The 23,356-nt window shown below is 60.2% G+C and overlaps 1 protein-coding gene across 12 annotated transcripts in view; it reads left to right on the top strand.

Moving 5' to 3' along the window:
- The window catches only part of GSE1 (Gse1 coiled-coil protein), a 400,092-nt gene that overhangs the window by 332,206 nt on the left and 44,530 nt on the right, over positions 1-23,356 (top strand). The window contains exon 1 of one of the 12 annotated variants that reach the window (XM_027617166.2): positions 15,258-15,369. The exons of 9 other annotated variants lie outside the window; for them this stretch is intronic. Coding sequence is in view for 2 of the 3 variants with exons in the window: in XM_027617165.2 (XP_027472966.1) it covers positions 15,980-15,986 (7 nt within the window). In the remaining variant the exon portion in view is untranslated. Of the gene's footprint in view, positions 1-15,257; positions 15,370-15,868; positions 15,987-23,356 lie in introns of those variants that run through there. 2 more of the 12 variants (XM_027617165.2, XM_027617171.2) reach the window with 2 other exon arrangements.

Genomic DNA, 23,356 nt, shown 5'->3' with positions numbered 1-23,356 from the left:
ATTGCATGGTTGTTGCTTCATCTATAGAATGGGACCATACTTGTCGCTGGCTGTGGGCTTGCTGGGAGCATCAAAGGACATGAGAAGGATGAAGCGACGCCTGCGCTGAGTACCTGTGGCCGCCAAGGTGCACGACGGCTCATGGGGACGGTGCTGGCGCCGCCCTCCTCTAGCGATCACGGGGGCCCACGAGGCCCCGCAGAGTGCACTCGTGCAGCGGCACCCCGTGTGGTGGGAAGGACCCAGGGCAGGAGGGGGCCTGGGGAAGGGAACCCCGGGGACTTGTGGGGAGGAAAGGCGGGGGGCCTGCCCAGGCCTGCCATCCCTGTGTCCAGGGCATCTGTAGGGCCAAACCAGCACGGGAGCCCCTCACCCGCTCCCAGGCCCCTGCGGCCCCCTCCACCGACAGCGCTGTCCCTGGAAGGCCTTCCCCAGGCCTCACCAGCTGGCCCTGCCAGGCTCACGCACGCATCCTGCAACAGGAGAGACCTGGGAAGCGTCCTTTCTCTGGGGGGGGGCTCGGCTTCTAGTTGTCAGCCTGACAAAAGGCAGCCTGAGAGCTCAAGGTCCCTTTCCCCAGACAGAGACCACTGGTGCCTTCCTTCCTCAAAACCCACTGAGGCCAGTTGGGAGAGCTCTGGACACGGTCTGTGTGGCTGGGACTTTGGATGTTAGATGTTCTCTGGTTTCCATCCATCCACGCAGCCATTAACCACTTTCCTTCCTTGCCGCCTTCCATCCATCCACCCCGCCATCCATAATCCCTCTACTAGGTCCCTAAGTGGGCTCTTCTCTCTGGTGCCCTGGGCTGCCCCCTCCCCCTGCTGTCTCCCACCTCCCGGGAGGCATGCATCTGCTCCTGACTCCAACCTGATGTGTCCCCCTAAAGGGAGTGGGGGAACCTCACAGCCACAGACCCTCTGCTAACTCGGGAAATGAGGCCTCAAGACAATTTCCCAGAGAGGAGATTTCTCAGACTCCTGCGATGTCTCTAGAGCCTGGCTTTCCAGGAGACCCCCCTCGAGGGCAGACGGGGGTGGGGGGTGTCTGAACTCACCGTAGCTCCATGCCCCATTCTTCTGGAAGCCCCGAGTGCAGATATTCAGATTATTTTCTCCGTGAGCCCCCCCATGTACCTCTCGGACTGAATATCAACCTGTGGCTTCGAAAATGGTTATTTTTATATTCTCTGCCATCCAGTACAGTAGCTACCGGTCACTCGTGGCTAGTTAAATTTAAATTTAGCATTTTAAATTAGTTACGATCAGGGACGCCTGGGTGGCTCCGTTGGGTAAGCGTCCGACTCATGATCTCAGCTCAGGTCTTGATCTCAGGGTTGTGAGTTCGAGCCCCCGCGTTGGACTCCACGTTGGGTGCAGAGCCTACTTTAAAAAAAAAAAAAAAATTTAAAATGGGCGCCTGGGTGGCTCAGTCATGAAGCGTCTGCCCTCGGCTCAGGTCATGGTCCCAGGGTCCTGGGATCCAGCCCCGCGTCGGGCTCCCTGCTCCGCGGGAAGCCTGGTTCCCCCTCTCCCACTCCCCCTGCTTGTGTTCCCTCTCTCGCTGTGTCTCTGTCAAATAAATAAAAATCTTTCAAATAAATAAATAAATAAATAAAAATAAGTTAAAATTAAAACTTCAGCCGCTTGGGCTCACTGGCCACATTTCAAGTGCTCAGCGGCCACGCGTGGCTAGTGACAGCCAGATGGGACAGCTCAGAGAACATTTCCGTCATCCGGAAAGTTCTGTGGGACAGCACTGTCCTAAGCATTCACGTATGCAGAGTCGTCACTGAAAGATAGGCCGTCCTCAACTGTTACTGGTCTTAGGTTAGAGCTTTCTGGATTCTCCCACTAGGAGGGGAGGTCTGAGCTGGGAGTCACATTTGAATTTTCATCTTGTCTCTGGGGCTGTCGCTTGGATCCGATCACCGAACCTCTCTGGCCTGTAGAGGTCAGATTTGGGGGGCGTTTGGAGGAGGGGGTGTCCCTGGTAGAGAGGAAGCAAGATATAGACCAGCACGGATCGGGAGTGTTCCCTGGACTTGGGGAGGATGGGCTTGTTAAGAACATAAAAACGTAAAAGTGGGGAGATGTGCTTCCTCTGGCCTGAGCTCTGGATGGTCTCAGGGAGAACGTTTACCCCTTCTGCAGAGACGGTCTGCAAGGAAAGATGTTTTTCCTTCTCCTCCCGAGCCTGTGTCCTGTCTCCTGTTTGCTTACCGTGTCATCTCTCAGAGAGCAGGCTGGACGAGGTGTCCCGAGGCTGTTTGCTGCAGATTACTGCCTTCTGCGTCCCGGGGTCTCCCCGCCGCCACCTCGGAAAGGAGTGCCGGCCTGGTCACGTGGGGAGGGGTGAGCGTGCCCCCTGCTTGGGTTTCTCCCCTCCAGTCAGCATGCACTGGTTTCACAGGAGTGCCCACACCCCTCCCAGAGAGCCTGACTTGCTAGCTCTGTGTCCCACCTCCAGACATGCACAGTGCAAACAACTTGGCTCTTTCAGGAATTGCCAGGATAATTTACACATGCTAATGAAAGCACCAGCCCTCCAAAGAGCTGAGTGGGGACACCTTATCCCCCCTGGACCCTGGCTCCCTTAACCACCTCTGAGGATCCAGGCCCAGGCCGGTGGGGTGTACCTCCCGGCTAGCTGGGTAGCCAGTAGCCAGACAGGGAAGGGGCTCCTGGGGAGGGGTGGTTTGGCTGGTCCGAGCTTGGAAATCCATTCTCCCAAAAGTTCTGTGCGGATGGGCTCGTGGGCACCAGCCCCCTGGTCTGTGTGTGCAGTGCCTGAATGAGCGTGCTTGGGCCACACAGGCACAGCGCCCGTGGGTGGATCGGGGTGACAGTGCTGTGGGTGCTCCCCACACCCTCCTCCCAACCCCCCTAATTATTTTTCTTGGATGTTGTGAATTAAATCTTACAGTAACCACAGGAGACGGCTCTGGGTACGGCCCCCGCTCACATCTCCATGCGCCGATAGAAGTTGTTAAATGAATAATGTTTACTTACGCTGGGGACCCAGTTCTCTCTGAATGTAATTCCCCTTCGAGTTCCAGGGAGCTTCCTGGAGAAACTGTAAAAATAATAAACACGTCTCCATATCAGAGGTTGACAATGCTGCTTTGAATTCTTTGGGGGGAAGAGAGGCGGGGAAAGAAATAAATTAAAATTAATTTTTAAAAGAGGATCACGCCACAAGTCAGATGATGGAGCAAGGGCTCCCCCCACCTCCAGAGTGGGGGCGGGCTTACCTGCTGAAAATGTAGGTTCCCGGGCCCCACCCCCAAATCAGAACGTGGGGGAAGGGCGTGGGGGGTGACACTCGACAGGTGTCAAGTCGGGGCTGGAGTTTGGAGGCCGCAGGTTAATGCAGCCATTCTAGTCTGCTGGGCCTTGAGGGCCACTTCCTGTGCGGGCGCTGCCCCGGCCAACTGGGACAGCAGGTGTCTCCACGCCACCTGTCTGGCTGCTCTGCGTCGAAGAAGAAACATCAGAGACAGCCAGGGGCTGGGAGAAACGCTTTGTACGGCCCCTCCTCCTCCCTCTTCCTCCTTCCTTTAGACGCCTGCCAGTGGCAGTCACCTGTGAGAGAGCCCAGGGTCAGGGCCCGCCCCCCAGACGCTCCGCTCTGTAGCGGGAGGGTGACAGTCCTCCCGCAGGGACAGAGGTCCGGGCAAGGTCCCCCTGAGAGCATCTGAGGCCGCCACCCCCGGCCCTGCTCTCCCCCCGTGCCCCGGGAGGCCCTCCAGGTGTTGTGCAAAAGGCACTCCTCCCCCAGCTCTGTGCTGTTGGCTGGTGACACCGAGGTCACCTCCAACAGCACGGCTTCCAGCCCGGGCTGGTAGCGAGCAGCAACGGCGGTGCGGGCAGATGGAGTCAGGCGGCGTGGGGACTTTCCCAAGGTCACGAAGCAATTTGCTGGCTGAGCCAGGAATAGAACTCCGGGCCGGATTGTGCTAACCCCGGGGCTCAAATTGCTAGCCAGGCAGGTCTGTGCGGGGAGCCGCCGGGGAGTGGGACGCGGGTCAGAAGGCGAGCCCTGTATGGGGACCAAGGGAAGGGGCTGGGAGCTGCCATCCCTCGTGGACAGTGAAGGCCGGAACCTTCTCCAGTGTCGCTGTCATTCCTGCAAGAGGGGGCTGGTTTGAACGCTGGGCCAGGGGCTGGTGTTGAGCGGGGATGGCAGAGTTTGTAGCTGGGAAGGCCCCCGTGGTGTGCCTGTCTGTGTATTTCTTTTAAGATCATCAGGGAGTGTTTTACAAACAAACAAACAAACGAAAACAATAATCCAGCGTTTGTTTTCCTGGGGATTCTGCAGAATGTTCTAGCAACTCTTAGGGGGAGGGGTTGGTATGGCATCGAAGATGTGGACTCTGTAGGCACCGATGGAAAAAACCCACCCTCATGAACTCTGGAAAGGCCCTCAGCACTCTAGAAAGAGAGGGCTCCGCATGTACGTTCCAGGAGGTTCCCGTGTTCTGTTCTCGGCTGGGTTTATTTTTGGGGCAGGAGGGATGCCTGCAGCATTTGTTGCTGATAGGGTTTGTGTCCTCCTAGGGGCTTCCTAATTTCCTTTAAATCAATTCAGCAAATGTTTATTGAAGAGCTTGTGAAGGCCCAGAAATAAGTAAGGCCTGTTTTCCTCTCCAATGGTCAGGCCTCTCCTGAGCACAGGGCAGACGGTAAAGAACGCTCAAGTCACCCCAGGTAGGGGAAGGTCAGCTTCCACTAGAGGGGGTTAGAGTCACATCCAGGAAGGCTCCTTGGAGGAGGCCGATTTTAAGCCAGGGCCCACGGGGAAGAGGTAAGCAGCAGCAAACTGAAGAGTTTCGGGAAGGGCTGGGGAGGGTGGGCCTGGCCGTGGGTACAGCCAGAGCCAAGGTAAGAGATGCTCTTCATCCACATTAACCTGTCTGGGCAGGGGATGGCAGGACACAGCCAGGACAGGCGGGGGTGGTGGGGGCCCGGTGTGCTGAAAGAGACCACGTGAGACGCGTCTAGGACCGCCTGTCTGGGCGAGGTTGGAAAAGTGGGGTGGCTGGTGCGTGGATCTGCAAGTTGCAGCCGGAAAGATGGAAGCCTGGGGTCTTGAGGGTGAAGGTGAAGGTGGAGACCCAAAGCAGGAGGGGGGGGTCAGAGGGGTGGGGCGGCTGGAGGGGGTGGTGGGGAGGGCGCTGGGTCACAGTAGGACGCCCGGGTTGAGGGTGGGGTGAGGCAGGGGAGGCGAGGCAGGCAGAGCGGCCTTTGGCGGCAGGTGGAGGCCCAGGTGGGAGGCCAGAGCTTGGGAACAGGGTGTCTCAGGATGGGAGCATTGCAGCCTGGGGCTGGAAGGGCCACCCAGGACGAAACGTGAAGGCCCTTCTTGGTGCCCGCGGGTAGAAATTCAGACGGGAGGACAGTGCGGCGGCGCCTCCCATCTTCTGGGGGGGCTGCTGTGGGCACCCAGAGGCGGCTGAGGACCACGGCCTTGGCACCAGCAGCTTCCAGCTGTGAAAATGACCACTTCAGTGTAATCCTTTCTCTTTGATTATTTTCATTTGTGAGACCGAATTATAAAGACATAACTACAACAAGAGCTGGAGTGCGTGGCCGAATGGCCGGGGGCCAGTGGAGACCAAGCCCTGGCCTTGACCTCTTGTACGAGCAGCAGCCCCCCCCCCCCCCGCCCCCGGCGGCGGGAGGGTCAGGTTGGTCCTCTGCTCACATCAGGTCTTGGTGTCTGTGTGCGTTGCTTGTCCAGTTGGCTGGCAGTAAGGGCAACTGGGATTTTATTGTCCCGGTGACAGCTTGGGATTTTAATGACAGGCAGTAGATTAATTAATCCAGAAATTTGTCAGGCGCTGACATCCGGAAAGATTGGGGGAGGGGAGATGCAGAGCAATCCAAGGGGAGGGTGCGGGGTTCACCCCAGCTCAGCCTCCTGCCCCAGGAGCAACGTGCTTGACACGCAGTAGGCGCTCAGCAAACCCTGGGCAAACCCTAGCTGCTGCCGGGCAGGTTAGCAGCGCCCCGCATCCCCCCTCACCACGGGGGAGGGTTGAAGGCCCTGGGAGCTGCGCGCCTGTGGGCAAATTCAGAGAAGGAGGTGTCGATTCTTCAGGGCGATTTGATCCTTAAAGAACTCTGAAGGGTTTCAAACATGCACAGAAAATTGGGGAATGGACGCCCTGAAGTAAGTTTCTGAGGATCCCTTAGGAGTGGGTGTGGGTATTAATGGAGACCCTGTGGACCTTGGCCAGGCGGGGATTCTAGAACATGACCTGGTCTGTTGCTGAGCAGAGTCAAGTGGCTGGGCCCACCCAGATCTGTCTGGGACTCAGGATGACTCAAGGTCCCAGGGCCTCTCTCCCAGTGCTCTCCTGGGCCTGTGGCCTGCCTGCATGGGGGGCTGGGTGGGGGTCCAGGTGCATCGTCCAATGAACCGACTGGCCAGAGAGAGGAAAACCCCTCACTCAGCGCAAGGGCGGCTAGTTAATTTTTACAAAGAAGGGCTGTTCCTGAGAAGCTGCTGAGGGAACCACCCAGATTTCTGTGTCCACTGGGCGTGCAGGCGCAGAGGGAGGAAATGGGCTTCTTCTGCGGTTAGGTATGTGGGTTATGGGAGTGCTCTTGCCGCCCCACGGTAAGGGCCCACACTGGCCTCAGGTCAGGGGTCCCGGACTGGAGGGCCCCCCCTGCCACAGTGACCTGCAGTGGGCCTAGCTTCCCTGGTCCCCCAGGCCTGCCCAGATCGCAGCTGGCCGCCTTCCAGCCGGGTGTGGCCAGGTGGCAGGAGCCTGTTCTGAGACAGGTATGTGCCTTTCCATGTCATGACCAAGGCCTGCCCTCCCCGTGGAGCTCAGAACTGTTGATAAGGCAGAACAGAGCACCGTGCATTCACCCCCGCCCACCTTGAGGGCTCAGAGGCCGGGCCTACGGAGACAGCTCTGATGTGTCTGTGTGTGCGAGGGGGTCGGAGGCTGGGGGTGGGAAAATGCCCTGGGAGCAAGAAAATCTTGAACAGCACTGGTTTCTCTGGAATTACCGGGGGAAAGGGAGTTTCCAGGGATTGCCTGTCTCCCTGGCCGGGAGGGGGGGTGGGGGGGTAGGGAGGGGTTCCGCTTGGGGGCTCTCCACAAACTGCAGGCTGGGCCCTGCGCCCCCCACCCCCCAGAACAAGCAAGGGGCCCTTAGCTCGGATCTTTTTGTAAAACTGAGGTAGAATTCACATAACGTAGAATTAAACTTTTTTTTTTAAGATTTTATTTATTTGACAGAGACACAGTGAGAGAGGGAACACAAGCAGGGGGAGTGGGAGAGGGGGAAGCAGGCTTCCTGCCAAGCAGGGAGCCCGAGGATCCCAGGACCCTGGGGCCATGACCTGAGCCGAAGGCAGACGCTTAACGACTGAGCCACCCAGGCGCCCCAGAATTAGACATTTTATTTTTTAATTAAGATCTTATTTATTTATATGACAGAGAGAGAGTGAGAGCAGGAACACAAGCAGGGGGACTGGGAGAGGGAGAAGCAGGCTTCCCACGGAGCAGGGAGCCCGATGCGGGGCTCGATCCTAGGACCTCGGGATCACGACCTGAGCCGAAGGCAGACGCTTAACGACTGAGCCACCCAGGCGCCCCCAGAATTAAACATTTAAACCCTTCAGAAGCGTTGAATACATTCACCAGGTTGTGTAACTGCCACCTCTTTCTTGGTCCAAAACGTTTTTTCCTCCCCAAAAGGAAACCCTATCCCCATGAGCACACACTCCCTGTTCCCTCTCCCCCAGGCCCTGGCAATGAGTGAAGGACTTCATGTCTCTGTGTCTTTACCTATTTGGGTTTCCTGCGGGTGGAGTCACACGAGATGTGGCCCTTTGGGACCGGCTTCTGTCCCCCAGCATGCTGCCTTCAAAGTGCATCCCTGTTGGATTACGTGTCAGTCCATCCTCCTTTGTATGGCCGAGTAATATTCCAGGGTGTGGCTAGCCCATGGATTTTCACTATCCACTCGTCATTTGATGGACATTTAGGTCGTTTGCACCTTCTGGCCTTTAATGAACGCCGCCGCCTGGGACATTCGTGTCCAGTGTGATGCGGACGTGTCTCCCCCCCCTTCCCGGGAGACACCCCGCTGTAGCCTGCATCTGGACTCTGCTCCTTTTTGTGGCTGGATAATACTCCTGTGTGTGGCTAGACCACATTTGTTCATCCACTCATCTGTGGGGGGACATTTGGGTGCGTCGGGGTTTTTTTCTATTTTAAGGATTTTATTTATTTGAGAGAGTGAGCGAGCACCAGTAGGGGGCAGAGGCAGAAGGAGAGGGAGAAGCAGACTCCCTACGGAGCAGGGAGCCCAATGCGGGGCTCCCATCCCAGGACCCCCGAGATCATGACCTGAGCCAAGGGCAGACACTAAGATGCATCTCTGGGAAGGAAGTGCTGAGTAGGTGCTGCCAATGTCAAAAAAATGGCAAAACCAAGAGACTTGGGTGGCCTGGTGGTCTCCACCCTCCAACCTGGTTGTATAGACCCTGCAGGAGGCCCGCCAGCAGGACTGACCCTGAGACCAGCACGGGGGACGTGGTGCGTGATTATGGGGCTCCCGAAGGACTCTTCCTGCCTGTGGGCAAAGGGGGGGGCCCTTCCTTCCAGGGCCTGCAAGAGAGAGCACGCCGGGCCGGTGCCCCCTCCCCTCCAGGCCTGACAGCCCCCAGCCGGAGCCGGCGCGCTCTCCTGCCCGTCCCAGGTCTGAGCGCTTCCTTGTAAGACTTCTCCTTTGCAGCTGCCCTTGCACCCGTTTCTTCCTCACACCCCATGTAAGCAGTTGTGTTGAGCTGCGCCTGTGTCCCGGGCACTGTGCAAGGCTCCTTGTAGTTTATTATCCTGCTGAGGCATCACTAAAGCGGTGGGAAAGGGGTGCATTGCTCGCCCGTCACCAGCAGGCCCCAGTACTGCAGGGCGAGGTGGCCTGTGGTCCTGCAGGCTTATTTAGGCCAATGCATCTGCTGCCTCAGGGTCTCAGCCCCTCAGCAGTTTGCTCTTCGTTTGATCATTGAATGAGGTTAACACAAAGATACCCAGAGGGTTATGTTTAGGAAGAGAGAGTGGAAAAACCTGCTGGGGGTGTGGAAGCAGGCAAGGGGCTCAAGAGGGAGGCGAGGTTGGAAAGACCGCTGATTTGGGGCCTTGAATGCCCAGCTGGGACACTGGTGGCCCAGGAGTCCAGACAGCGCTGCTCCTGATGGGAAAGGAGGTCGCGAGGAGAACGCGCCGCCTGACGCCGCTGTCAACGGGACAGGGGGCACGTTTCTGGTGTTTCTGTGTTTTTGCTTAATTGACATCGTTGGCCACCTTTCTGGGGCCGTCCCCGCCCAGAAGCTCCAGCTCCTGCCCTGGAAGGCAGAGCCTGGCAGCACACACCTGTCCCACGGGCGCAGGCCTTCCAGGTAGACGGGCTTCGGAGCTGGAGATCCTGAGTGCCCTGTGATTTCCTAAAAGCCTGCTAAAATAAGACCACTCAGGAACATATTCTCTCCTGATTTACATCACAGATGTTGACAGTAGGAAAATGTGGCCAGGTTGCTCTCAAATGTGAAAAATGGGAAGTAGGCAAGCCAGAAAAATGAAGCCCGCCCCCCCCCCGCAGACAGCAGTGTGGAGGAGGTGCTGCCCTGGGCACCCCTGGAAAGTGGGGTGAAGTCTCTGCACCTCCATTTCCTCATCTGGGTGGTGGGGTGGTGCCACCCGAGAGGGCTCTGAATGCGGAAGGGGTCAGGTGCCCTCGCACAGCTGTGCCACCCTTGGGGGCTCCTCGCTGCAAAGCGTCTCTTGCCGGAAGTGGCAGGGTGGGGGGCGCTTCCCTCCCTCATCCAGCGGCCAGGGGGAGGGACAGGTTGTGGAGCGGGGCCTGAGGCTCTGCCCAGGTGGCTGGGGGAGGGGCAGCGGTTCACCCGAGAGTGGGGGACCTTGGCCCCCGGCGCTCAGCTGGGGAGGGAATGCCGAGCTCCCCAGTGGGTGTTAGAGCCAGGAGGGTCTGTGCTTAACCCCGCGGCTCGGCCACCCAGGCGAGCGTTGGCCGACTGGCATCTTAAAGGTAGTGGGGGGCCCTCGGGGTGGGGTGGGCAGTCATTGGTGGCAGAAAAGCCCCCGGACCCCCAGGAGTCGCTGCCCCCCCCGCCTTGGCCTGGCCCCGCCATATAAAGTTTAAAGGTTTTAAATGCAAATATTTCTCTTTTATAGATGCCAGCTGTCTCCAGAGAGCGCGTTTCCTTGCAGCTCAACTTTATTGTCCAATTAGCTTCCCATATCTGGGTACCGCGGAGCCTGGGGGCTGGGGGAGGGGCGCGGCTCCCGCGGCGGGGCGGGGCGGGGCGGGGCTGCAAGCCGCCCCCGGGAGACCGGGGCCGTGGCGGGGGGGGGGTGCTGCTTTCGGACTGCAGGCTCGGGAGGGAGAGGCTGGAGCTGGGGTGGGGGCCGTTAGTGGCAGGGGTGTTCTTTTCTTATTTAAAAGAAATAAAGGCAGCCCGCCCCGCGCACACTGGCTTCCTTTTAGTCCCCGTCGAGTGTTCCCTCCCCGCCTGCTTCCTAGCCGCGCGGCGGCTTCCCCATTCACCGGGGCTCGGCGGCGCTCACAAAGCGAGGCAATTAGAATTGAAAATCTATGCAAAACAGCTGTTAACTGATTGTAAGGGAGTGCAGCTGTGTGCCGAGTGCAGCTTGGAGGCTGGCGGAAGGGCAGGAAGTGCTGGGGCAGCCCGGGTTAAGAGGCAAAGTGCTGTCCCCTCGGCCAAGGGAACCCACGGGCTTTAACCCTTACTGCTTCCCTGCAGGTGACCTTGGCCCCCGGGGAGCCGGCTGAGAGGGCGCGGGCGCGTGGTCCCCCCCAGCACCGCTCCCCCGGGGGAGGGGAGCTGGCTCCAACCTCAGCAGGGCCAACGGGCTAGGATGCTTCCTTCCCTCACCAGCCTCTGCCTCCATTTACCCATTCAGCAAATCTGCCTGAAGTCTGAGCGCAGGAGTGTGCCTGGGGGCTGGGGCTGTGTAACGGTTACAGGGAGCCCCTCTGCCCTCCAGGCTGCCTTGCGGGGATAGGGGAGGGAGCCTGGGGCTCCAACCACCACCTGGAAACCCGACACCCCCTCTCCCAGTGTGTTAAGGATGCTCCCTCCTGGCCCAGAAGGAGGTTCCAAAGCGTGGCCTGGAGATCTGTATTTCTCACACACAGACTTCCCTCCCCACTTTGTCTAAGACCCACTGCACTGTGGGACCCAGTGCCTGGAGGGATGAATTCCAGGGGCGGGGATGGGAAAATCCTTGGAAGAGATAAGATTTGAGCCCAGCTTTGAAGGAGGGAGAGGTTCCTGGGCAGTGCTGGCTAGAAAGAGAAAGAGGACTTTGGTGTATAAAAAGTGGGGGGTGGGGGTCTGGCCACAGGGCAGGCTGTAGATGGAGGGGGCACCTGGGGGCTGGGGTGACTATGCATGTGACACCCCTGGGCTGGTCGCCTTGGAGAGGGTAGACCACTCATGCTGAGAGGCTGCACAAATCCCCAGAAAGCAGGCTCTGGGTGAGGGACAGCCCCAACCCCCCAGGTGTGTCTGCAGCAGGTAATCACAGACACAGGCTGCCAGGTATAGACAGACAGCCAGGCTCTGGATCAGGCTTGGATCGAATCTGTGTACCCTAGGCAAGTTAATTAACTTCCTCTGGTCTCCTAGCCAGGCTTTGTAATGGGGGTCACACGGCCCACCTTACAATACCCAGGTTGAGCTGTCTTGGCACATGTTGGGTGTTTGGTAAATGGCAAAAGCCATACTCCCTTCCCACCCACAACGCCATCCAGGTCCCTGACGCTTCGGTGCTGATACAGGTGCTGAATGAAAGGCCTGCAGCCATGTGACAGTGGTGGTGTCCCTGTGTGCCGGGAGCCTCTGATCAGGGCCCAGGGCACTGTTAAACCACTTGTGCTTCCCGCTGATCCCACAAGGATACAGGATTCCCTCCATGGTGTCAAGGGGCCACCACAGACCAGGGGCTGGCCTCTGTGCTAGACTCGGTGCCTACACTCCTGGGAACCTCACCTGGCCCAGCTAGGCACACGCATGGTGGTGGTGGGCTAAGTTGCCAACCCACCCTCGTGGCTTCCCAGTTCCTTGCTGTCCTGAAGCCCCCTCTGTCCGCACCTTGCCGCTGGTGTCTGTTGCCTGGTCCCTTAGGGCGACATGCTGACAGCATGTCAGTGCTGTCAGTGCAGGTGGACCTGGCACTTCCGGTTCTGTATCTGGGAAGGCTAGTGCAGCAGAGCTGGGGCGCGGTGTGTTTGTTGACTGCCCACCTTCGTGGTTGGCACCCCTTTCTTTCCAGCGGATCCCTTCTGGGCCTTTCCATCATGGACCCCTTTCTCAGTTGCTAGCCTCTGAGGGGCGGGTAGGTTTAAGGGGCCCCTGGGGCTTATCTTTGACAGCCGGCTTTTTCATCGTTTTGGCAGTACAGGGTTTCACAGGTTCCAGGCTTATGGAGGCAGGGCTGGATTTTCAGGGATCCAGCAGAGTAGGTGTTCAGAGCCAGGTGAGGGCCGCCGGATTGGCAGGGGTGTGCGGGTGGGTGCAGGCAAGCACGCATCTGCATCCTGTTGCCCCTGGCGTACAGTGTCCGGGCAGGTGTCCCAGCTCCTGGAGGTGTCCCCACATCGCCCCTGTAGGACTGGCTCTGGCGCCTTGCCCTTTTACCCTGAACCTTTTGTCTCTGCCTTCTGTTTCCGGGCAAATGGGAATGAGGGAGAGGAGGTCCAGGGAGGCAGCACTTTGCCCAGGAAGGCTGTGCGGTGGGAGCTGCTGAGGAGGAAAGAGAAAGAAAGCGCCTGGAGGGAAATGGAGGACCGCCAACCTGAGCCCCGAGTGGCGGGAAATTAGGAGTCAAGCTACAAACCTCGTTAGCGAGGAGTGCGGGCTGCAGGAGAGCAATTCCCACCCTTAAACTCGGAGGCCGTGCTCCCGGATTACTAATTTCCTCGAGCTGGGCTCACTGACAGTGAGTGTCATCCATCTCCCTCGTGCCAGCCCGCCTGGCGGCCGCCAGCACAACCAAACCCAACCACACTCCGCCAGCTCGCTGCTGCCCCCCGGTGGTCGCAGCGGTTTCCTGCAGCGTCCCCCGCTTGCCTCCGCGGCAGCGCGGGGCAGGGGAGACTCCGGGTGTGAGCAGCTCTACGTACGGCCCCCACTGCAGCAGTGCCCACGTGACCTCGAGCGACTTTCGGCCCCAATTTCCTCATCTGTGAAACGGGATCAGACCACCCGTCTCGCACTCCGATGGAACCCGATGTCTACCAGGGATGGATCTGCCAACTCTAAAAATCAGCCAAATTTGCGTGGTGATCTGGCCATCGTACCAATTTTTGTTTAGCTGCTGCGGTCCCCTTCAAACAGGTGGAAGAACTTGATCCCCCTCCCTCCCCAGGGCCTCCCAGGGTTGAAGGGAAGTAAGTGGGAGCTTGGTTTCAGTCCGGGTAGGAGGTTATTTGGAGGCCGGCCTCGGAGGACCTGGAAGTCCAACCTGGGAGGAGACTCCCGGCCAGGTGCGGATTTCTCATTTGCATGTTATTCCCCTCCCCTCCCCGCCTCCCCCGCAGCCTTAAATTCAGGTGGGAAAGGGTTGGAACCGCCCCAGAGGTGTTTAATTTTGTTTTTAAGGCCCTAGGCCTGTTGTTGAGTTTTCTCCTGACTCCTCCCTTCCCTGCCCCCGCCTGGGTGTCCTGGCGGGGATGGAGGCATCCCCTCCCCCCCGCGTCCTGGCCGCCTGGGCCGCGGTGAATCTGCCGGCCATTGCTCGCTATAAATCACCGGAGGCCGTGCTGCGGACACACTGTGCGGTGCGTCAAGTGTCGCGCGAGGGCTGACGCCCGCAGGAGGGAGGGCGCGGCCCAGAGGCGGCGGGTGGCGACGGGGAAGCGCCCCTCCCGCGCGGTGTCAGGGCCGGCCGGCGCCCGCAGGTAGGAGCCAGTAACGGCCCTTGGCCGGGCCTCGCGGGTCCGTTTCCCTTTTCGTTTGTGGTCGGCCAGGAGGAGCCTTGTGCAAGGCGGGGGTGGCGACCCGCGTGCGCCCCCACTCCGTGGGCCTCAGCTGGCGCTAGGTCGAAGGTGGACGCGGGGGGGTGGCTTGGGGGTGCCCTCGGGGCCCTGCCCCTCGCCCCGCAGCGAGCACATAGGCGGGTTCGGCTCCCCGCTGGCGCGGGCCCCGAATACTCCAGGCCCGCCAGCGTCATCTGGAACAGATGGATGGGGGGTGGCAGGCGCCCAGCGCTCCCTCCCATCGCAATCCGGGCTGGCGCGGGGAGGGAGGGGGAGGGGGAGGGAGGGAGGAAGGCGGGGGAGGCTGGGCCCGCGGGGATGGCGGCGTGCGCGCCTGCCAAGCGCGGCGCGGGCATGTCCTGGGGCAGGTTTGGGGCTGGCAGAAGCGCGGGCTGGCACCTGGATCCGAAAGTTGAAACCCACAGCGCGACGCTGGGGCGGCCGCCTGGGGGTGGGGGTACTAGTTTGCCTCCAGGCTCAAAAGTACGAAAGCTGTGGATTAGAGTTTTCCAAAAGAGAAGGTACAGGGAGAGACCCTGGGGCATCGCAACACTGCCGGGAGCTTGGGACGCGCGCGGGGTCAGACCCCGGGGCGCCGGAATGCTTCGAGGCCAGGGGCGTCGGGCGAGGCGTGCCCCATTAACCCGGCGCTTCCTGGAGACGCAGGCGGCGCGGGGGGTGGGCTCCCGGCCGGTTGTCGGCGCCCGCCGGCGGTGGGGGCGGGGCGGAGCGGGGGTGGGGGGGGGAAGGCTGGGGCTCGCAGTCCTTCGCCTTGCAGCCTGTGGGTGCCCAGGAATTTCAGGACGCTTCCTGAGTCATTCCAGTCTGTCAAGTGCCTGGGTGAGGTAGGGTGGGTGGGTGGGTGGGTGGGGGGTGCCAGGAATGGGGAGGCGCTGCGCCGGGGCCGGAGGCCCAGTGGGTAGTGCCAGTTTCTGGAGGCGGGCGGCCTCGCCTCTGACCGCAACCCCAGCTACTTAATGATCCCCCTGGTGGAGCGGCGCCTCCGTGGACTCTCCAGCCTCTGAGACGTGGGTTCTTTAAAGAACTACCTTCCTGCCCCCCGAATGTGGCCTTCCCTAAAGTTACTTAGAACAACGGGAGGGGGTAGTTCCTAGAATTTTGGCAGTAAGGCGCAGAGGCTCGCGTTTTTCACGTTTAGCCCTTTCAAGTTGGGGCAGTACGGTCACGAATCTTGTGCGTTGGGGTAGGAAGGATAAATGGACACAGCCGACCTGGAGTTGCCCCCGGACCCCAACCTGCGCCGCCGCCGACTCGCACACCAGCTCCAAAAAAGTTACCCTCCCAAAGGCCCCTAGAACACGTGAGTTTATCCGCTCTTTATCGGGCCTTCTTTGGGCCAGACACGGTTGCAGGCACCGGGGACGCGGCGGTCGCGAGACCTTCAAGGGCTCTGCTCGCGTGGCGGTCGTGTTGGAAGCCACTGCTCCCTACTTTTGGAATTAAGTGGCCGGTTGTGGACACCATTCTATCTGGGACCCCTGAGCAGTCAAGCCAGGGGCCCCCAGGAACCCGAGGGTAACACTTCCCCTACCTGCTGGTGTCCTCGGCTCACCTGGCCAAGCGGGCTGGGGAGGGGCCTGTGCCCGCGCGGGTGTACCCGGGCGCCTGTCCGTGCGCGCGCGCGTGTGTGTTTGCGGCTGAAACCCGACACCTCCCGCTGGCTGAGGTCAGGGAGCCGGGAGCGAGCCAGTGGCCCGGGAGTGGGCGGCGTTGCGCTTGGGTGTGTCCTCGGCGGCGGCGACAGCAGCAGGTGTTTCTTGGCCGGGGCCCCGGAAGCTCCACCTCCCCAGCGGGCCCGAGCCGCCGCCGCCGCCGCCGCGCAGCCCCGGGTGAGATAAGCAGTTTAGACAAACACTGGGCGACAGTGGCTCCAGCATGTGTCAGCCGAGGCGGAGCTGCGGGGCCCTGGCATGAAAGGTGAGCGCGCCGGGCGGGGGCGGGGGGAGGTGGTCTTCGTACACCCCCCACGCCCACCGCGCCTCCTCCTCATCCAAGTTCGCGGGTTCCGCGGGGGCGGCCGCCAACGGCTCCCGGGCAACTTCCCCCGGAGTGCGAGCGGCGATAAGAGCCGAGCGGGCGGGCCGGCAACCAGAGGCCTCCTCCTGTTCCCCCCCCCCGCCCGCGCGGGTCGCAGCCGGGGCGGCCTGGCCCGGGGCGGGGACACAGGCCGCCGCGGGGCTCGGGCTCTGTGGCCGCGTCCAGAGAGGGGCGTGTAAGTGCGCGCGGGCGTGAAGGGGGCAGTGGGAAACTGGGGGGCTCTGGGCGAGCTGTCGACGCTCCGGAGCCGGGGCAAAAACTTTGCGGCGGCGGCGGGAGCGAGGGGGCGGCCGTGCACCCCCGCGGCAGGTGCTGGCGGCGGCTGGGGCGGGCCAGCAGGCCGGGCGGGGGGGGGGGTGCGGAGGAGCTCGCCGGCTGGGGCCGCGCGGTGAGGGTTTTTGTCTTGCTCCCCTCCCCCTCCCCTCGGAGCGGGGTAGACCGCCGGGAGGGCGGGGCTGCAGGCTCCCGGGTCTCCGACCCCCACGCCCTGCTTCCCAAGGGCGCGCCCGGGGCTCCGCTGCTTCTCTCCTCCCTCCTCTCCCCCACCCCCTGCCCCCGTTGGAGCGGTGCCCCTACCCCTCCTCCTGCCGAAGATGGCTGCCCCAGCCTCGGAGGTGGGAGGGTGACTGCATCCACCGCCCCCCACTCGCGCTGCCCTTTTCCCTCCCCAGCCCTTCCTGCTCCGCCTGGATGCGCCTCCCCGCCCCCAGCCCTCCCGGGGCCCGCGGCCGCGCTGATGGGCGTCGAGTGGCCCGACCGAGTGGAGCCGATTCAATTATATTGCAGCACCAGAGACACCTCCTCGGCCGCCCGCCCGCCCGCCTCTCCAGCAGGCTAATTAAATTTTCTTCGTGGAGGCGGAGCGGGAGTTGGGCTCGCCCTCCGCAGCTCCGGGTGGGGTCGAGGGGACCACTTAGAAGTGTGCAGTGGAGGCTGCCCGTGGAGGTTGTGGGGGAGAAGGGGGCTCTCTGGGTTGGGGGGAAGAGACGCCCGAGGCCTCCCCCCACCCAACTTGATGGGTCCGGGGGCCCCTTGCCAGACGTTCCAGCTCTAAGTTTGAAGGACTGTGTGCTTGGGGAAGCACCTGCTGGCCCCCAGCTGGGTGCTGGCTACTGGCCGTGAGTTGAGTCGATTGGACTGTTGTTTTGTAAACTAGCCTTTGTCTGCAAAGTGCATCTAAAATACCTTAAACCCTTGTTAACCCCTGCGGTGCCTTATCTGGGGCCCACACAGGTTGGGGTTTGGAAACAAAAAGCAAGACCACCAGATGAAAAAAGGACTCCTTTTCTGAAGGCACTTGAACAAAAGGCCCGGCTACTCTGGGTGGGAATCTCCCTGCCTAAGCCGATTGCTAGGAGGCGGGTGGGTGGGCCAGAAGGTGCTGGTGGGGTGCTTGGCCTGGTTGGCCTACTGGCTCCTCTCCCCTGGGATTCTATGCCCTCTGGGACAAGTACTGGAGAGCAGGAGGGCGGTGGGAAACCCCAGGTGATGGGCCTGTTTCTGAATCTCCTTCAGCGTTACGCTTGGGGCACGTAGAAGTTGCTCACCCTGTGTTTACAGACCCCCTCCACCCGCGCGGATGGTGGAACCTGAGGCCCAGGCTGCCGCCTGACTCAGCCAGGCCACGCCGCAGGTGAGGGGGCCCTGGGCGCAGGCTCTGACTGGCAGGCTGTGTGTCATCCCAGCTGCCTGCCGCACAGGGGAGTCTCCACCCCGCCGGGGTGGACGAGGAAGCTGGTGGGCCTGGCCCTGCGAAAGCAGTTGCACTGATAGTTTTGGGCAGTCTGGATGGGCACGGGCCTGACCCCTGGGTGAAGGGGTTGGGGAGGCACCTGATGGCTGGTGCTGGGTTGGTTTTTGTCATTTTGTCTTGAGGCAGGAGTAGGCAGCCCAGCAAGGAAGGGGGAAGGTGGGTTTGGAGGGTTTCTTTCCGTGAACCTTGGGAACCTGTGAGTCTGGAGCTGGTGAGCAGCTGGGGCTGCGAGCCACGGTCAGCCCCACCTTGGGAGGGGAAGTCGGGAGGCCCATCCTGCTTCCAGGCCACCGGCCTATCTGTGGGGCCAGGCTCCAAACAAGGCAACAGGCTGCCCTTCGGTGCAGGCCCTGACCTGTTGGGGACAGCTTTCAGAATCTTGGCTTGTCAAAGTTGAAAAGGGTTTATTATAGCTTCCCAAGCTTGGTTTTGTAAAATGGCTAGTGGCCTGGTCTCCCCAGACCCAGTGAAGCCACAGCCTCTGGGTTCCTGGCCCTAGGCTAGAGAATGCTTGAAGTTACCCCCTAGGTGATCCTAATGTACAGACTGGGGCTGAGAACCAGTTCCCTGACGGGTGGGCACACAGACTCACAGTCACAGGGGCATGGGGGTCAACACCAGAGCTGACAGCAAGAAGGGGACCCCTCTGGAATGTCCAGGGGTCTTTGCAAAACCATCGCCTCGGGCTGTCAATAACTTCCCTGTCTCTGGGAAGATCCCATAGAGCCTTGTGGTTTCAAAGCAGAAGGCGCCTGCCCCTGGGCTCAGCATCTCAGGCCAGAGGCACCAGCACGAAATCTACACAGCGCCACTCGGTGGCAGACCTGAGTCCTGCACCTCCAAACCTGAGCCCTCTCCATCCCGGGCTCACTTAGTCCCTAACTGCCCTTGACCCCTTGGGCAGATGATGTCGCCCTCCCTGGCTCTGGAGAAGGAGGGGCCTCTCCGCTCTGTGCCCCTACCTGAGGGGTGGGTGCTGGTGGCTCCTACTTTTCCAGAAGAATGCAGGTGAGTAAGACCTGGCTGCTACCTCTCTTTCTTGCCCCAGGGACTCGTAGGGGCTTGTGGAGTCAGCCAGCAAGGCCGGTTTTTCCTGGCCCCATCTGAAGGCTTGGAATTCCCGGCTTGGGTTACTCGAAGTCCACACTGGGCTGGGGTTGGGTGGTAGCACGTTAATTATCTTTGTTATGGCAACACAAGGAGCCTCCAAACCACAGGGCTGCGTGAGGCCGCCTGCACCCTTTGGCTGGTGTGCTGGGAGAGCTGGTTTGTAACCTGCAGGGATCCGTGTTGCAGGTGACATTTCAGCTTGGCCACTGTGCTGGAGACTGGCCGTCTTGCTTTCATTTCTCCCTCTCTGGGAGTGCAGCGTGGGCCCCCCAGCTGCCGGCTTCACTTCCCCACGCTGGCCCTTCTCCCAGCCGAGGCCACAGGCGGGAGGTGACGTTTCAGAGTGTTCCTGTCAATGAGAATTTATTGAGCGCCTCCTATGAACCCAGCCGGCGCTCGCTGCTGGGAGGTGCAGGGACAGATAACACAGGAGCGCGTCCAGAGCAGCCCTCTGCACGCCTGCCAAAACGCGCGCCAGGGGCCTTTTAATCCTGCCTCTGCAGCTTCTCTCCTCCACCACCACTTGTCTCTCGGCCTCGGCCCCTAAGGACCACACCACGCGGCCTCCGGGCTCGGCCCCGTGTCTGCTCAGACTGCTGCCCCCTGCCTGGGATTCTCCAGGCAGCTCCAAACACCGCCCCCCCCCCACCCCTGCCGGGGTCCCTGAGACCAGCCTCCCTGCCCTTCCCTTCTGCATGCCTTGAGCATGTTCCCAAGTGCAGAGGGGAAGCAACTGTGGGGCCAGGGGAAGTGAAAGCAGCCTCTGGGGAGCGTGGGATGGGGGGCCAGGCCTGGAGGGAAGGGGGCTGCAGATTAGGGGGAGGGGTCCAAGAGTGTGCAAGCATCTGTGCAAGAGAGGCAATCTGGTTGAACTTGAGGCTCTGTGGGCCCCAGTGGGATTTGGAGGGGTGACAGTTGAAGAAGGTTGGGGGGAAGCAGGAAGCCTTCAGATGAGGGGGCTCGCTCTTGGCTACACTTTTGAATCCCCTGGGGAACTTTGAAACACCCAGGCCGACCTGTGGCCAATTAAGCCCAGTCTCTAGAAGAGGGGCCTGGACATCTGTATTTCATAACCCCCCACCCCCACCCCAGGTGACCATGGTATGCAATCAGAACTGAGCCAGGAGTGCCTTCTGCTGGCAGGGGAGCGGGCAGCGGGTAAGGGAGTTCTCCCCTTGGGGAAGGTGGACTGATGCTCTTTAAGGAGAATTGGGGTCCTACCCGGGAAACCGAAGAGTGTCCCTTTTGCCCCAGGGTTGGATGAGGCCACCCTGTGAGCCGGAACCCCTCACCTGACTGGGTGGCTGTATGGCTCTGAGCTCAGTCTTAACCTGGGGTGCGATCCTGAAGGTAATTCTCCTGACCTGGCCCGGGTGAGCTGCAAGCTCTTTTTCTAAGTTGGCTGGGGGGTCGGGGAGGGGGTGTGCTTCAAATGCAGAGTCGAATTTGGATGGATGGCTTCTGTGCCGGTCTGGAGCTCCAGCCAAGCCTTCCAGTCCTGGAACCGGTTCCTCCAGGTGGAGGAGTTGCATGTCGTAGTGGCTTGGGGGGCTGCCAGAGCCCGGTGTGGGGCATCCCTCCAGCTGTGTTCCATCTGTACCATGGGGTGCAGAGGCTGCAGCCACTTTTCCCACCAAGACTCCAAGGCTCAAGATGCCAGATCAGCCCCTGCAGACCCTCCGGTGCTGCCAGACGCTCGTCCTGGAGCCTCCCCTGCCTGCCATGGTCTCTAAACCTCGCATGTGTGTGCACCCCTTTTCTCAGCCGGCTTGTGGCCCCTCCCCCAGCGGTGCCCTTCCTGCGCTCAGATGGTCGGCCTGTTGCCACAGGCAGCAATAAAAGGAATCGATCGGTGAGCTTTTGGTCAGGGCGGTATCGACGTTGGACAGGTTAAGCCGTCCTGGAGGAAAGTCTGTGTGTCAAGCTGAGGAGGACCAGGTGTCCAAGCGAGGTGGGCAGGGGCCTGCTTCGTGTTGACCCCGAGTCTTCTGTCCTGGGGTGAGCCAGAGCCCAGGGCACCAGCTGGCCTCCCAGCCCATGTTGGGGGTCGTGCAGATGCCTTCTCAGGACGTGTGGCACGGGCTGCGTTGTCCTTGAGGAGAGCTGACTGTGAGTTTGGGATTATCCCCATTTGACCATTAGTTGGGAGAAATCGGGCCCCCCTAGGGGGCCCCTGCCTGCCTGCCCTCTGGTAGCTGGTTCTTGGTAGCGAAATTCTGCAAGTGCCTTTATCTTTGTGTCTTTGTTACCGTCTTAGAAGTGCTGGGGTTGGACTGTTCATTCACTAGACCGCTTGCCAGCCCAGAAGATACAAAGTTGAATGAGTGAAGCTCAAGTTCTCAGCAGGAACTCGTGCATCCTTGAAGCTGCGGAACTGCGTGATCCCTCCCTGCCACCTCGGGAGTGGGGGATGGTGGGCTGTCCCCCTGTAACCGAGGAGAAAACTAAGCTCGGGATCAGCCCCCGGGGAATGCCTGGCACCCCCTCGGCCTCTGCGCCCTGTTTGGATAGGTGGTCTCTTCAGGAGGCTGTCTGGTCAGCCCTGCTTGAGCTCCCTGATTGATCGGAGGCAAGGGCTGAGATGCTGTGCTTAAATCAGATAGATGTCCGGGCCTTTCCTTTCTGAGCACATGGACTTTATTCACTGTGCAGTTTTTGCCCACAAGGTCTTACAAGATTTTATCCGACTGGAGGGCTTCCTTATTGGGGGTGCCAGAGCCTGGGAGCCTGTCCCCCGGGCACAGCCTAGTGCATTTTAACCCGGTAGCTGGTTTCTGGCATCGTGTTGCCCCTCGCGCCGTGCTGTGTCTGGTGGTGTGGGGAGAGGGGGGTCCATGCCAATGTGTGTGTGCAGCCGGGGGCCCTCTGTGCACTTGGGGGTGTCATGCCACACGCAGTGGGCCCCCCCAACAGCTGCGTGCGTGCCATGGGACTGGCCGGGGGAATGGGTGCCAAGAAGGAAAAACTGATGTTTAAAGGTTTGACGTCTCGGAGCGGGGTCCGGGAGGGTGCTTCTACCCACCAGCAGCAACCCAGACCTTTATTGACCCTATTCTGGCAAAGTGGGCTCCCCTCTGCACCTCTCAACCCTTGGCCCCCGGGGGGGAGGAAAGTCCTTCATGTAGCCAGCTCCTGTTCCTCAGAGGGTTTGTGGCCCCCACAGTGGGTCTCCAGGGCAGATTGGGCCGAATCTCACCATGTGACCCGGAAGAGCTGGGTTTTGCAGTGCCCGAGGGTGAAGCCTGGCCCCTGTGAGAGCCGGTTCTGGGCCTCAGCATCCTCCTTGGGTTGCAGGCATCATCCAGGTTCCCAGCTGCAGCCGTGGAGGGATTACTTAGGCCTGGAGAGTCGGCTTCTCAGCAGTTGATGGAGGACAGCTGTGGACAGGAGGCGGGGACCCCCCCCCCCCCCGTGGCACAGTTCGCACTGGGAGCTCATGGCTTGTGGTGAACCTTGACCTGTGGGCCCTGCTTGAGGTCCCGTTTTGGACACAGGATAGCTGGTGTTGGGGAGGGGGGGCATTTACTGAGGTCTGGGCATAGCACACAGGGCTTGGCAGATGGTACATGAGCCCAGGAGGAAGTACCATTAGAACTTGGAGGTTCAGGATCTTACCTTTGGTAGGCCATATTCCTTCGGCCCAGGTGTGTAACATCGGGAACAGGTGTTAATACTCAGGGTTATATACATAAAGTCCTCTGTGCCCTAAAAATCTGTGTTTATGGATGCCATACATACAGGTGAGCTGTGAACTTGGCAAATCCGTATACCGAATTCAGTAGGTATATTTTTAGTAGGAGAAGGTCTAGTTTGCCATTTTGACCGTTATGATGATGGCCCTTTTTACAAAAGCAAAATTCCTATTTGAGGCAGGTCCTGGCTTGAGTGCCCTGGCTTTGAGCCGAGCGAGATCCGCTTGGTGTTGACACATGCCAGGATCACAGCCTCCTTCCTGGTGGGCCCTCACCCCCAAATCTGAGCGTGTGGAAGGGTCGACCTCTTCCTGCTGAAACAGGATGGAGTTAAGGTGTTGGTAACATCTGGGCTGAGGGTCCTGGCCACAGTACACGTCGATCCCTAAGCTCCTACACATACCTTTCACTGCCTGAGCCCATACAGTTTCAGACCTGGTGAGATACACCCCTGCGTGAGCAAGCAGACCCACCTGAGAGAGTAGGTCAGGGTGGGGACTTGGGACAACTGCTGTTCTCAGGATTATGGGTTGGTGGCTTTAATTTTATAAGAGAAACTGGAATCTTCATTTTGACTGGAAACCTCCCATTTTCAAATGTTGATCGATTCACTTTTAAGCAACATGGCTTGACATCAGCGAAATAAAGACAGGTTGAGAGTCAGAGGAAGCCTGCTTAACCTCTGCCCCCCCCCC

Source organism: Zalophus californianus, chromosome 17 (genome assembly GCF_009762305.2).
Source record: "Zalophus californianus isolate mZalCal1 chromosome 17, mZalCal1.pri.v2, whole genome shotgun sequence".
NCBI lineage: Eukaryota > Metazoa > Chordata > Mammalia > Carnivora > Otariidae > Zalophus > Zalophus californianus.
This window is presented reverse-complemented; position numbering and strand designations above follow the sequence as displayed.